The sequence below is a fragment of the Geotrypetes seraphini genome, chromosome 7 (assembly GCF_902459505.1).
Source record: "Geotrypetes seraphini chromosome 7, aGeoSer1.1, whole genome shotgun sequence".
NCBI lineage: Eukaryota > Metazoa > Chordata > Amphibia > Gymnophiona > Dermophiidae > Geotrypetes > Geotrypetes seraphini.
In genome coordinates this window covers 37,421,837-37,437,079 of record NC_047090.1, presented here as the reverse complement: position 1 = coordinate 37,437,079, position 15,243 = coordinate 37,421,837, and the positions used below count along the sequence as shown (strand labels likewise).

Below are 15,243 nucleotides of genomic sequence, written 5' to 3'. Positions count from 1 at the left end.
ATAATAAAACCTTTGTTTGATTATTCTACTATACGGGATTTTGAGGTGTGTGAGTTTCTTTTCCCTTGCCTGTTTTTTCTTTTGGTAATGTCAGGGAATCTGATATTATACCTTAGGCAGACGCCTAAGAAGGCCTGAAGGGTACCCTGGTTAAAGGGTACACGTATGGACAGGAACAGTCACAGTGTTCCAGCTCGCTGCCGTGAACAGGAGCTGGGCAGGTGTGACAATAATGACAAATGTTTGTTTTCCCCCTTTTTTAATTTTAGAAATTTTATTGTAAAACTGCTTAGAAATCTGGAAACATTCACAGTGTTTGGGGTACATTCTATCTTTTTTCAAAAACACTTGCCCCCTCTTCTATGAAACTGCGCTAGCGGTTTTTAGCACAGAGAGCCACGCTGAATGACCTGCGCTGCTCCCAATGCTCATTGAGTTCCTATGAACATCGGGAGCAGCATGGGCCAGTCAGTGTGGGATGGAGGGAGGGTAAGAAGGGGATCAATACCGGGAGCCAGGGGGAGAGGGAAAGGGAAAGGGGGCTGCTTTGGGGGGAGACAGAAGGGGTCATGGATAGGGACAGGGAAAGGGGGCTGCTTTGGAGAGGAGGTGTGCTGGGGACAGACAGCTTTGCTCTGGGGAGAAGACAGAAGGGGCCCTGGAGAGACAGGGAGAGGGAAAGGGGGCTGCTTTGGGGGTAGGGGTGTGCTGGGGGGAGACAGAAGTGGCCATCGAGAGATAGGGAGAGGGAAAGGGGGCTGCTTTGGGGGGGAGGTGTGCTGGGGACAGACAGCTTTGCTCTGGGGGGAAGACAGAAGAGGGCCATGGAGAGACAGTTAGGGAGAGGGAAAGGGGGCTGATTTGGGGGGGAGGTGTGTGCTGGGGCAGACAGCTTTGCTCGGGGTGGGGGGGGGGAGACAGAAGGATACAGACAGCGGCCAAGGAGAGAAAGATAAAGAAACACAGACAGACAGACACAACATCTATTCTAGCACCCATTAATGTAACGGGCTTAAAGACTCGTACAATGATAACTTTCTTGAGGTACATGAATAATCATGCACATACAGTATACTGCTGGGAGGGGAGAGGACAGACAACATTTACAATATAGGATAAAACATCGGGTGTATACATCAAATGTGTGGGGGGGAGGGTTGGAATGAGCACACAGTCTTGGCTGGGGGCAGTTTAGGTCAACGGTTATAGAGGGAGTGTCCGTAATTGGACTATTGACGTGAGGAGGGTAGAAAGCATTCGCAGCAATCAGCACCATCTTACTGGTAGTGTGCTGTTAGGTTAGAGTGACGTTAGGGTTTATTCCTTAAGGTTTAAGTGCAGGAGTGCCGTGGCTTGGGCAGGAGTAAACTGAAGAATGAATGAGAGCAAAGGAGTTGGGAAGAACCTCTTGACAAACAATTGGTAGCACGACACTGATTTATGCTGGCAAAACACTATGAAAAACATGAAGGGGGTAGTCGTCTTATTTAATGATACATTAAATGGAAAAGGGACATAAATGTTCAGTTCTCGAGGCAGAAGTTTAAAAAAAAAAAAAAAATCCTGAAACCCACAGTAGAACCGTGACAAAAATCAGGCATCTTCCTCCCCCCCCCTAGAAACATGCGCCCAAATAACTCCATTACCTGCACAGTTTTCTTATCTCGACAACGATGGAGAGCAGTGGCTCCTTTGTAGTCTAACACGTTTACATTCACTTTCAAGTCCAACAGCTCCTACAAATACATAATATAAAATTGGGAACAGCATTACTCATAGTTTCTCAAATTTCAAGGTACATTTCTCCCTCCGCATTCACGGTGATAGGGGAACAGCATGGCAGCGAATACTGAAAAAACCACAAATAACTTTTTGTATGTTATTTGCGGTTTTTCTTGTTTAAAAAAAAACCAACTTTAAAAGATTTTAAAAAACCGCGAATAACCTGCCCTGCAAGTGTAGCGATTTGCTCCGTCCAACGCCGGGAGCAGCGATTTCCTGTGGCGTAAATTTGGGGAGCAGAGCCAGGGGATGAAAAACCGCAAATAAGCGAAATCGCGCTTAACAAAACCGTGAATTCAGAGGGGGAAGTGTATAAGCATGTGTCCCATGTAAAATATGTATCTTAAAGGAACAGGAAGCTTTTTATGGCATAATCTCCAAATTAGAGAGTCGTGTTTCAACCCCTGGAAGGAAAAATTCAGTTTACTAGAAACAGTGAGTACAGACAGTGGCATAACCTGCTCCTTAAGCGCGCTCCTTTAGCGTGCGCCGCAAAGTGACAGATTTTAAATGTCATGTACCGGAAGTTGAGGGGTGGATTCAGGAACGCGCCGCCGCTCTGCGGCGGCAGAGAGATCACAGAGAAAATAACTGAAGAAAATAAAAGCAAAGTAAAAGCCTTAACACAGTTAAAATAGAACCAAAATTTAAAACCATAAAAACAGGTAAGATAAAACTTAAAGTTAATTCAAAAAGTCATGCAATAGCTATCAATGCTTGCTGAGTTAGGTCGAAAGCACTCTAAGAGGTGGGCTTTTTATAGGCCTTGAACACTGCCATAGGCGGATTCGAGCAGCTTGTTCCAAGCATACGGTGCAGCAAGGCAGAGGGGGCGGAGTCTGGAGTTGACAGTTGAAGAGAAGGGCACAGATAGGAGGGACTTACCACCGAGCAGGGAGGATCATAGGGAGAAATAAGTGAAGAGAGATAATGAGGGACAGCTGAGTGAGCACATTGGTAGGTCAGTAAGAAGAGTTTGAATTGTATTTTGGAAACGGATGGGAAGCGACACGTTCACTCCGATCTACAACTCAGGGATTGCTAATGGTTCCTTCTTTGAAAATTATTGGAACCAGACGTCACGATATATATTCAGTAATGGCCCCCCTAACCTGGAACGCCTTGCCTTTATATATAAGAGAAGTTAAAGATCTCAGCAGATTCAAAAATAATTTAAAAACTTTTCTCTTTAGAGACGCATTTAATGTTTAAATAATTCATTTTTAACAATCTTAATCCCATTCCATATGTTCTTCCCTTATTTGGTTTTTCTTTTCTTCCCAATTATGAAAAATATTAATATTGTAACTGTCTTCCCTTCCTTTTCCTTTCCCTTTCCCTTATGTATCCGAGTCTGTCTGTTCTGTCAGTTTGTTTTTAACCCCTTTTAAAGCTGTATAATGAACTCTAGATCTATCCTATATTTTACTGTTACTCGCTTAGTATGTAATAAGCGATTTATCAAATTTAAATAAACTTGAAACTTGAAGCCAATGAAGTGACTTTAGGAGAGGAATAACGTGAGTAAAGTGGCTCTTCTGGAATATGAGTCATGAAGCTGAATTCTGGACAGATTCCCAACACATAAAAGCCTACTGTAAATTGTACTGGAGCCTTTCATGGGCTTTTCTTATTTATTAACGATACCTTTATAGGTGGTCAGTGCAGCAGAGTAAGAATAAGGTTGCTAGATTTCTGGTTGGTAAACCAGGGACGTTTGTGTCGCGGGCGATTTCTCCAAATGGGTTTAGTTTTGCGCATTCCTAAGCCAGGGTATGTGTCCTGTAATGCTAGCAGTGCTTCAGCTGCTCATTGGGTGCGAAAGGAAGATGAGAAAAGGTTTTCTGGTGAATTGTCTTCATGGAAAATTATAGCAATCTGCTCTCAAAAGACATTCTTCAGGTTTTAACACAGAGAATCTTTCTAGTCTAATGCAAAACCTTCAGTGGCGGTGGATACACCCTGCTTTCAAGAGAATTAATTATACAGCAGATAAAATCAAATCAACCAATAGAATCCGAGAGGCTCGTCCAGCTGAAAGATTTCGAATTAGCTCCTAGGAAAGTTTACAGTGATGTTATCAATACTCTTTTAAAGAGCGAGAAGAGTTTCTAACCTTTGGTGTCTTTGGCTTGATTGTATGGCTAAGCATATCTTTTTCCGCATTTTCTGATCTTAGAAGTACTCCCATTTTATTCTCTTTCTTTTTGATATTGCGTTTTTTTAAAAACTTTATTTAGTTTTTAATGCCAACAAAAAGTGCAATACAATTTATATACAAATAATGATAATCAACCAAGCATCTATAATCAATCAGTATCTATACAAAAGATAAAAATTCCCTCCCCATCCATCGTTACCATCAAGAATAATACCAAAACAAAACATATACCCCCTCCCGCTCCCCCCCCCCACCCCGGATGTGTGTGTTAAAAACAACAGAAAATATAGATAAAGTTAAAGGACAACTATAGCAAATCTGCAAAAGATGTCAATGGACCCCAAACTAATTTGAATATCTTATGCCCCAGCATGTCAGCATTCATTTTCTCATATTTATAAGTTAAACATAAGCTCGCCCACCAAAAAGGAAAACTAAGGTGACCCCAAGTTTTTTCTTTTCTATTTCATGACTGACACTTCCTTTGGTCTCTTTCAGAGTGAATATTGTAATACTATAAATGAAACGCTGACCGTTTGTCCTCCTTCTAATAATATCAGTCTCTTCAATTCTGCAGTAGTGACCCCTGCATAATCTTTTGGATTTAATTACTTGATCAATATGTCATTGTTGCCATGGGAACACTGATGATGCTGTTATATCTTTGAAAACTAATGCAAGTCAACAAAACTCAGGGCAAGATTCTCAAAACTTTAACCCCGTTGCTAAACTGTCTTCCGGTGGTTTAGCCTGCACGCATTTTAGCGGTGGATTATCAAAACGGATTATCTCTGTCTGTAGCGAGGTTTCTAGCAGCCTCCGACGAAGGCATGCAAATGGGCTCTTTAACGTTGAAATGAGCCCTCCGGTGGATTCTTAAAAATCCCCGAGTCATTTTCGAAGAGCGGCATCGGCTTTTGGCGACAAAAAGCAGCGACCGGTCCAGGGGTGGCGTTACAGTGCCAGCACGTGTGTTTTGACTGTGCCAGAAATGTAGGCCAGGGCTCGTTGCCTACCTTTGATGTGAATCGTGCCTGTGGAGGTGATTTAGGCTGCCTAATGCCTATCTATATATTTTTAGTGGAGGGTAGTAAAATCACGCTTCTTTTGAGTTTTGGGGAGAGACAGGCATGCTTCATGTGCGCTTGTTAAAAGCCAATGTTTCTTCTTGAGCACATGTTTGATACCCTTCTCTTGTGTGTTTCTGGCTGTGGGCCTTGATTAAATTTTATATTTAAAACAAATTACAAGATTTACCTCAATTATAGCATTTTTTATGCACAATTGATAAAAGTCGACATTACTTCTTTCCACCTCTCCCTTCCATTCATCCAATAGTGCAGCAGGGGAGAGTGAGGGGTTTTTTCAGTAATGGCGTTTTTCTGTGCATATGCCCATGTAAGAAATTTTCGCTGCTGTCCACTGATCTTATTTGCATGTGCGATTTTTTTAAAGAATATCTCTGGTTTTTAGATTTGGATTTCAAAACGGGTGCGTTAGCAGACCGTTGCTTTTTAACGTGGGTTTTTGAAAATCCTGGCCTCAGTGTTCCCATTGAAGTGTTGCGTTCCTGTTTGGGAAAATGTTGATATGCCAGATCTTGTTAAGAGATTTAGGGGAGGGGGAGAGGACCAGAATGTAAATAATGATTTGGGATAGGGTTACCATATGGCTCCAGAAAAAGGAGAACGGATTGAGACATAAGAACATAAGAATAGCCTTACTGGGTCAGACCAATAGTCCATCAAGCCCAGTAGCCCGTTCTCATGGTGGCCAATCCAAGTCACTAGTACCTGGCCAAAACTCAAGGAGTAGCAAAATTCCATTCAGAATCCTAAAGAATAGCAAGGTTCCGGAATCCCAGAGAGTAACAAAAGATTCCGGAACCCCAAAGAGTAGCAACATTCCATTCAGAATCCTAAAGAAAAACAAGGTTTCGGAATTCCAAAGAGAAATAAAAGATTCCGGAACCCCAAAGTGTAGCAACATTCCATTCAGAATCCTAAAGAATAGCAAGGTTCCAGAATCCCAAAGAGTAACAAAAGATTCCGGAACCCCAAAGAGTAGCAACATTCCATGCTATCGATCCAAGGCAAGCAGTAGCTTCCCCTGTGTCTTTCTGAAGCAATGTAAATAAAACCCAGATGTCTCAATCCGTCCTCCTTTTTCTGGAGCCATATGGTAACCGTAATTTGGGATCCCTTTCTCTTCACTGTCTGTGATTCTGTACATGTGTCTTATAGAGATGTGCTTAATGCTCTGTATCAGCGAATAGCTGAAAAGGAATTACGAAGACTACAGAGTTTATAAAATGCTGTAGTCAAACTGATTTTCAAGGCACGAAAATATGACCACGTCACGCCTTTATTATACAAGGCTTCCAATTAAGCACAGAGTGACATTCAAAATCGTACTGCTTACATTTAAAGTTACGCAAAATAATTCTCCTGGATTCATAGAGCGACTAATCACCCTGTACATCCCAACGAGGACACTCCGCTCCAGTCAACAAAATCTGTTAATCATTCCCTCTCCGAAGTATATAATGCACGACATCATGCGAAAAACCATTCTTTCAGTAACAGCTCCTCCCATCATACTTTTGTCATGAAACCTCACTGACTAAATTTAAAACATTTTTTGAATGTTCAATAATTTTTATTGAGTTTTAAAAATAAAATATACATAACAAAAATCTTACAAATATCATCTCAACTCAATTAATACATTGTAGATTTATAAATTTAAAAAAACCAATCAATCATCACCACAATATAGACACGATAAAGTACCTCCCACACACCCTCCGCCCTTCCCATCCCCCCTACCCCCCTCCACCCATCCCATTTCCAAATATTACTAATAAATAATGCTTCACTTTATGATAACAAATGTAATGAATTCACTACAAAACTGCGTGCTCTGGCTGATAATTGCTGTATATAAGGTTCCCAGATCATCCAAAATTTACTCTGTTTTTTATAAGATGGGAAGGTCGCCCTAGCTTCCATAATCATAAGAGCATGAAATGCTGCCCTCCAATGCCAAAATGAGGATGGACTTTCTTCCAACCAATATTGTAAAATACATTTTTGACCTATAAGAAAGGATTTACGAAATAATTCCCTAACCCCTTTCTTAAAAATCCTGTCCCATTGAAGAAATAATACCATCTGGGGGGAAGGAACCACAATTCTAGAAATAATTGATCCAAGAAAAACACAAACAGCATTCCAAAATTTCTGAATTTTGGGACATAACCAAAAAGCATGACCCAATGTATCCATTTTTATTCAACGACGCCTATCTATAATAATAAAACGCTCCACGCGCATGCGCACTCTCGCCGCGTGTTCCCTGATCCCTGATCTGTCAGCTGTGCCGGCAAGAGTGCCCATGCTCGTGTACTACGTCATCACAGCCTCCCTGCTCTCCACTTCGCGCCGCTGCAGTAATGGCCCCACATTCGCGACTCACCTTCGTGCCGGAGCCGGCAAAGAAGAGCTCTTCCCAATCAGAAAAGCTACAGCGCAGATCGGGAGGGAGGCTGCGGCAGCCTTCCTACGCCATTACAGGGACCTGGATTTCGTCAACAGTAGGCGCCAGTGCGCTGTTTGCTGGAACTAAAGAGTCCTCCCCTGCGACGCAGAACTAAAACGTAAATAAAACGACGTGCTGGGTAAACATTTTTTGCTCTAGGCAAAAATAGTTTAAATTTGGCGAACAGGAGATTTCTTTTGGTTGCTGTAAAGTTTTAATCACAGAAGGAAAACCTTGCAATGTGATTTTTGCATATATGTCCCCAAGGGAATGATTTATGTTTCTCATTTTCATACAGTTCATTTCTGCAATGGTGGTGACTCCTCTCTCGAGCCGCACCTGCGTTGGAGAAGGCTTCCGATGCAGGCGGGGATCGAGAGAGAAGCCGCCACTGTGGCTTTGAACTTAAAAAATAAACTTCACAAAAGAACCAGGGCCGCCGCCATTATAGCAAGATCTGAGCCTCCTTCCTCTGCTGCGGAATCGGACATATTAGAGCCTCCGCGGCCTACACAAATTGTACAATTCCCCGCTGTTCCAAGTCCCTTGCACTTACAAATAGAGCAGTGTTTGAGCCTGTCAAAGCTCATTGGAGCAGAGAGCTCATGCTCAACTGTAACCATGGGACTCTCTACCCTAGGGCAAGCAGCATACTATAATCAAAACTCCAACAAAGTCACACCCACTCAGGAAGGGGATAGAGATGGGGTTGCAAAAGAAAGTCTGCAGACTGAATCTATCCCCCCCCTAATATACTCCAGCAGACCCTGCAAACATTCAAGGCTGCCTGTCTGTAAGCGGGAGCAGGAGAGAGAGAGATGGCCTTGGGGAAGGACGGAGGGGACAGGAAAGGGAAAGATGGCAAAAGGGGTGCAACAGGATCAGAGAGGGTGTGAAAGGGGGAAAGGGAGAGATGGAAATGGTAGGACCACTGCTGCTTTGGGGCACTGAGGGAGGAGAGGTTGGTACGTCAGGACCGCTGCTGCTGCCTCAGGTAAGTAATGGGGGTCCAGGAGGCCAGATGGAGGGCCATGGGTGGGGTCAGGGTATAGGTGAGTCTATTCTAGCACCCGTTACTGTAACAAATGTAACGGGCTAAAACACTAGTGATATTATATCTTAAGGCACAACAATTTTAACTTGATTTAAGAAGATAAGAACATAAGAATAGCCTCGGGTCACCACCCAAGAAAGGATTACCATATTTTTCTCAGGGAAACCCTGTACACATGACCCTGCCCAGTTCCGCCTCCAGCCCTGCCCCACAGAGTCTCCTCTTTTCTTTCGGACAAGCTTAAGCCGTGTCTGGAGGGCCTGGAGCATGTGCGGATGTATGCGACATCATCTGTGCACGCTCAAAAGCCCTCCAGATGCCGCAGGAGCTCGTCGGGGATTTCCAAAACCCGGACAAATGCCGGGTTTTGGAAAGTCTATCAGGGAGTTCTCTAAAAGGAGGACACGTCTCGGTTTTCCCGGACATCTTGTAATCCTACTCAAGAGTCCTTTAGTACTGTGCGACTTCCACTCTACTGGCTTCTTCTCTGCCCTGTCTCTGAAAAATATTTTTGCTCCATCTAGAGTAGTGGTGGCAACTTTGGTCTTCAAAGGCCACAACCCTGTTGGGTTTTAAGGATTCCCCCAATGAATATGCATGAGATCTATTTGCATGCACTGCCTTTATTGTATGCAAATAGATCTCATGCATAATCAAGCACCAATTGGATACGGTCCTTAACGAGGGGAATCTGCGAGATCCCCGTCAAAATGGGTTTACAAAGGGGAGGTCCTGTCAATCCAACCTGATCAGCTTCTTTGACTGGGTGACGAGGAAGCTGGATATTGGGGAGTCCCTGGACGTCGTGTACTTAGATTTCAGCAAAGCATTCGATAGCGTACCACACCGCAGATTATTGAGCAAGATGAGCTCTATAGGTTTGGGAGATACCTTGACTACATGGGTGGGGGACTGGCTGGGGGGTAGACTTCAAAGGGTGGTGGTGAATGGCTCCCCCTCCGAAACGACAGAGGTGATAAGTGGAGTGCCGCAGGGCTTGGTCTTGGGCCCAATCTTGTTCAACATCTTCATAAGGGACTTGGCTGAGGGGCTTCAGGGTAAATTAACGTTATTCGCCGATGATGCAAAATTATGCAATATAGTGGACAAGAACACAACAGGACCTGACAACAAATCCAAGACCAATAGTATGGCACACGACCTCCTCCTATTGGAGAATTGGTCCAGGACCTGGCAACTAAACTTCAATGCCAAAAAATGCAAGGTCATGCACCTTGGCAACAAAAATCCATGTAAGACTTACACTCTTAATGGTGAGATCCTAGAGAGAACTGTAGCGGAACGAGACTTAGGGGTAATCATCAGTGAGGACATGAAGACTGCAACTCAGGTGGAGAAAGCTTCATCTAAAGCCAGACAAATCATGGGTTGCATACGAAGGAGTTTCGTTAGCCGTAAGCCCGAAGTCATAATGCCATTATATAGGTCCATGGTGAGACCCCATCTGGAATACTGTGTACAATTCTGGAGACCACATTACCGCAAAGATGTGCTGAGACTTGAATCGGTCCAGCGAATGGCAACACGGATGGTCACGGGGCTCAGGGATCTCCCGTATGAGGAACGGCTGAATAAATTGCAGCTCTACTCCCTAGAGGAACGCAGGGAGAGGGGGGACATGATCGAGACATTCAAGTACCTCACGCGCTGTATCGAGGTGGGGGAGGATATCTTCTTCTTCAAGGAACCCACGTCAACACGAGGGCATCCATGGAAAATCAGGGGAGGGACATTGTATGGCGACACCAGGAAATACTTCTTCACCGAGAGGGTGGTGGATCGATGGAATGGTCTTCCGATGCAGGTGATTGAGGCCAGCAGTGTGCCTGATTTTAAAGCTAAATGGGATCGAAAGGTGGGATCTCTTCGCAAAGGGAGGTAGGGGAGGGTCATTGGTGTGGGCAGACTTAATGGGCCTTAGCCCTTATCTGCCGTCACTTTCTATGTTTCTATTCACTGTGGTGGAATTTTTTTCTATTTTAACATTTGCTTTTAAATATTTTTATTGGCTGTAAACCGTCTAGATAAATTTTGATGGACATTATATCAAAGAAATAATAAACTTGGAAACTTGAAAACCTGACTGGGTTGCGCCCCTTGAGAACCGAGGTTGCCCACTCCCGATCTGGGGTCCCTGGAGAACGTTACTACTTCCCTTCGATGAGTGGAACATGATGACAGTTTTTCAATAATGATGGCTTACCTTGATAAGATCCCTTTCTCCAAAGTAAGCAGCGACATGCAGCAAAGTGCTCCCATCGATACATCTAAAGTATAAAAAGAAAAACATCTCTTCTTTTGCCATCAGTAAGTGGGGCAATATATAAACAGCTTTTTCCTTCATTTGTCCCGCATTTTGCTTCTTGAATAATTCAGTTTCTCAACGGTTCAAAGTCCAGCACAAAATAGAGAGAAGCAATATTGTAAAGATATACAGTATAATATACACCATCAAAAGCAGATACTACAGTCTTACAATAAAACATTTTGGGCCGTATTCTCGAATCTGCACTGATTTTTTAAGAACTGGTAGGTACTCAGTTAAAAACATTGTTCAAATGACATTTTTAACCCGAGTGTTAAGGTGCCTACTGGCACCTAAAATATTGGTGCCAGCATCACACCTACAGAGGCGCTTAAGGCCATTGAACGCCACTGGCGGCATGACCAGTGCCGGAAGTGGCATTAGGCAGCCTAAATCACCTCCACAGGCACGATTCACATCAAAGGTAGGCAACGAGCCCTGGCCTACATTTCTGGCATCTACCTTTGCCAGAGACGCAGTTCTGTACCCAGCGCCATCACATGCGATTGGTGGCCGCTTATAAGGCGGTGATGACCATGGCGCCAGTTACGGAATCCAGGCCTTTGTAAATACATCAATAAAATAAGTAACTAGCTACATTAAGCAAAGCATAAAAATTGTAATACAAACATACAAACTGACCAGACGATAAGATGCTTCACATAAATCAGTAAATCATAAAAACAGAAAACCACATATACATACAAGGTACAAGGGGGTGCTGAAAAGTTATCAGCCCAGTCCAGAAGACAATGATGTGGATATGTCTGTCCGAGTTAGATTGTAAGCTCTTCGGAGCAGGGACAGTCTATTAAATGTCAAAATGTACAGCACTGCGCTAACCTTTCAGCGCTATAGAAGTGATAAATAGTAGTAGTAGATATGGTTCAATCAATGATCTGAAACTATGTCAAAACATAGAATTTCGATTCTGCAAATTGGCACTTAACGAAATACTCTTTTCAGCTAAAGACGCAAAATAACGCTCAGAATTTAGGGAGTTGTTTGGTTGAGCTGAGAACTTTTCAGCACCCCTTCATATGTAATAAAAGTGATCCAAGTATAGGACAATCAAGCCATTGTGACATCACTGATGAGATTGGCTCTTATTGGTAGAATGAGGCATTATGACATCACAGTTTCAGCTCTGGTTACCAGAGACTGAAACTCTTCACACTACCGGGGGCTGCTGAAAAGTTCTCAGCCCAGCCAGGAAGAGAATGAGGTGGATATGGTTCGATCGATGATCCGAAACAATGTCAAAACAGAAAATTTTGTCTCTGCAAATTGGCCCTTATGGAAATAAGACAACACTCTTTTCAGCTACAGTGAGCAAAATAACGCTCAGAATATAGGAAGCTGGTTACTTGGGCTGAGAACTTTCCCCCCTCATATGTAATAAAAGAGAGCAAAGTATAGAACAATGAAGCCATTGTGGCATCACTGATGAGGTTGGCTCTTATTGGTGGAATGAGGCATTTTGACATCAGTCTCAGCTCTGGTTACCAGAGACTGAAACTCTTCACACTGCCAGGGGGTGCTGAAAAGTTCTCAGCCCAGCCAGGAAGAGAACGATGTGGATATGGTTCAATCAATGATCCGAAACAACGTCAAAACAGAGAATTTTGTCTCTGCAAATTGGCACTTAATGAAATAAGATAACACTCTTTTCAGCTACCATGGCGAAATAATGCTCGGCATTCAGGAAGTTGGCTGCTTGGGCTGAGAACTTTCAGCACCCCCCTCGTACAGCATATGTTCAAAGCAGGCTTGCTTTCCTGAAGTAGGCTGTCAAAACTGTGAGGCATTTCGAGCTCTTCTGCATGCTGTTTTAGATTCTTTAATTTCTTATTTTTCAATTTGCATTTTCTGTTTCTTATCTTTTCATTACTTTTCTTCAATTTTTTCAGGCTGTGTATTTCAATTAAAATTTGTAATCTCGATTTAGCGCATGGTTAATCGTGCAAGTAAAGGTGTGTGGGGGGGAGGAGGGGGAGGTGGGGGTTCCCCACAACAGAGAAAAAGATGTACAGTATACATCAACCAGAGATAAACTCAAGTTTATTTAATACAGGCAACTGTTTAAATGCCAAACATCCTACGTTGCCTTAAAACAGTGTATTCAAAACAAATCTATCTTCAGTTCCTTGCGACTTCAGTTCCTTCCGGCAATAGAGCGTTGGGCTAAATGACTTGCCCAGAGTCACAAAGAGCTGCAGTGGGAAAATAAATAAACATCTCCTTAATCACACCATTATTGCGATTAAAATTTTAATCAAAACGCAGCCCCAGTTCAAAGTGCTGTCAACAAAATCACACATCAGGGGAGCTGCCGTGGCAGAGATAAATTTGAATATGGCTCCTATGACCCGAGTCTTAATATAATAGACATTCGGAAAGGGATGCAATCTCAGGTTATAACCTCTTGAATAAGGGAGAAAAAGGGACAGAAGAATTTCCTCTTAGGTCTGAAGAGCTAATGAAAATAGAAGGCGACATAGTAGATCAGTGTTCTTTAACCACCGGTCCATGGACTGGTGCCAGTCCACAGAAATTTCCTGCTGGTCCACAGGGCCAGCACGCGCATCAGGCCCAAAACAGTGTTCTTCAACCACCGGTTCACAGTGCGATCGATGCGACATTATCTTCGAGCCAGCTCCCTCTTCCTAACTGATTCACTGCACAAAGCCACGGGCAGTGGCTCCTACGGGCATCCTGCGCCTGAACCGGAAGCCTTCTCTCTGACATTGCAACGTCAGAGGGAAGGCTTCCAGATGAGGCACGGGACGTGCAAGGTGCAATTAGTACTATTATGGGGGAGGGGTCTGGGGTGGAGATTGGGTAGAGATGGGCGAGGTCTGGCCCAAGACTTAGCCCCGTGTTCTTCAACTGCCGGTCCACAGAATAATTTTTTTATTTCTGCCGGTCCATAGGTGTAAAAAGGTTGAAAAACACTGTAGTAGATTATCTCTAGAACAGGCGTGGGCAATCTCGGTCCTCAAGGACCACCACTCAGTCGGTTGTCAGGATTTCCCCAATGAATATGCAGGAGATCTATTTGCATGCACTGTCTCCATTGTCTATAAATAGATCTCCTGTATATTCATTGAACCGTCCATCTGGTCTGCCCATTAGTTATTCTCATGAAAAATATATCATTGATCTTTCTGGGCCACAGATTAAAGACCACTTGGTAGTGTTCACTAATTGGACCCCAGATTCTACAAAGGACGCCAAATATCTGCACCCATATTTAGGTGCGATCCAGAGATGCACGCACAGCCTAATTGATTAACAAGCCAATTAACATAATTGGACACTAACAATCAATTATAGTTATTATTGACAGTGACACAGTAAAGGGGGGGCAGGGAACCGGACTGCCCTGGGCGCCTTCTTCACAAGGGGCATCTACACAAGAGCCTCTCCTCTGCCCCCTTCCCCCCTACATACCTCTTTAAATGTTCACCAGCTCGAGCTGGCGTTGGATCCCTTACGACATCACTTCCTGATTACGGGACCAGGGTGTGATGTCAGAAGGGAGCCGACACCAGCATGAGCAGCAGGTAGAACAGGCTGCTCGTGCCGGCGAACATTTCAAGAGGGACACGGGGGCACGGGGGCAATCAAGTGACAAGAAAGAGTTGGGGGTGGGGCACCCAAGCAGTGGGGAAGAGCAGGGGGTGGGGGAGGCACTCAGCACGACGATGCTGGATACCACCGCCCCAGGCCCCAGCTTCCCTCGCTACACCACTGATTACTGGGAACCAATTAAGCGTCGCATATGTATTTGGCTATATGCTAATCTATCAACTTGGGAGCAACAGCGTCCAAATCGAAAGGGATGTGGCCATGGGAGGGGCAAAGACGCATGCAGTGTTATAGAATGTTAGGGATCTGGGTCCACCTGGATTGACACCAGATTTCAGCTAGCAAAAGTCCTCATCCTCAAAGTTGATCACGTGATCCCTGCTACATGCTACTCTATGAAGAGAGCTCTGCACTAAACCCTGATTTCTCCCAGCACCTACAGTATATTTCAGCAAAATTGAATCCAGCCCTTAGTGACAACTTTGTGCAACAAAGGAAAAATTAGTGTGAAATAAATAACTTTTTTTTTTCTTTACAAATACAGTGGAACCTTGGTTTACGAGCATAATTCATTCCAGAAGAAATTACTCATATATCAAAGTGAGTTTCCCCATAGGAAGTAAGGGAAACTTGCTTGATTCGTTCCCACCCACCCCCACCCCCTAAGGCCAGTGGCGCTGCACCCCCCTCCCCTTGAACCAGCATCCCCCGCCATCTCGAACAGAAGCCTTACCCCATCTGGCACCACCACGCAGCCCCAGGATGTGCCGGTGCCAGTGAACGAAGATC

At 44.0% G+C, this 15,243-nt stretch overlaps 1 protein-coding gene across 8 annotated transcripts in view; it reads right to left on the bottom strand.

Annotated features, from left to right (window-relative positions):
• The window catches only part of LOC117364282, a 202,894-nt gene that overhangs the window by 61,912 nt on the left and 125,739 nt on the right, over positions 1-15,243 (bottom strand). For all 8 annotated transcript variants that reach the window (XR_004540203.1, XM_033953322.1, XM_033953325.1 and 5 more), the window contains exons 18-19: positions 10,762-10,825; positions 1,647-1,736 (exon numbers count right to left, since the gene is read on the bottom strand). Coding sequence is in view for 7 of the 8 variants with exons in the window: in XM_033953322.1 (XP_033809213.1) it covers positions 1,647-1,736; positions 10,762-10,825 (154 nt within the window). In the remaining variant the exon portion in view is untranslated. The remainder of the gene's footprint in view (positions 1-1,646; positions 1,737-10,761; positions 10,826-15,243) is intronic.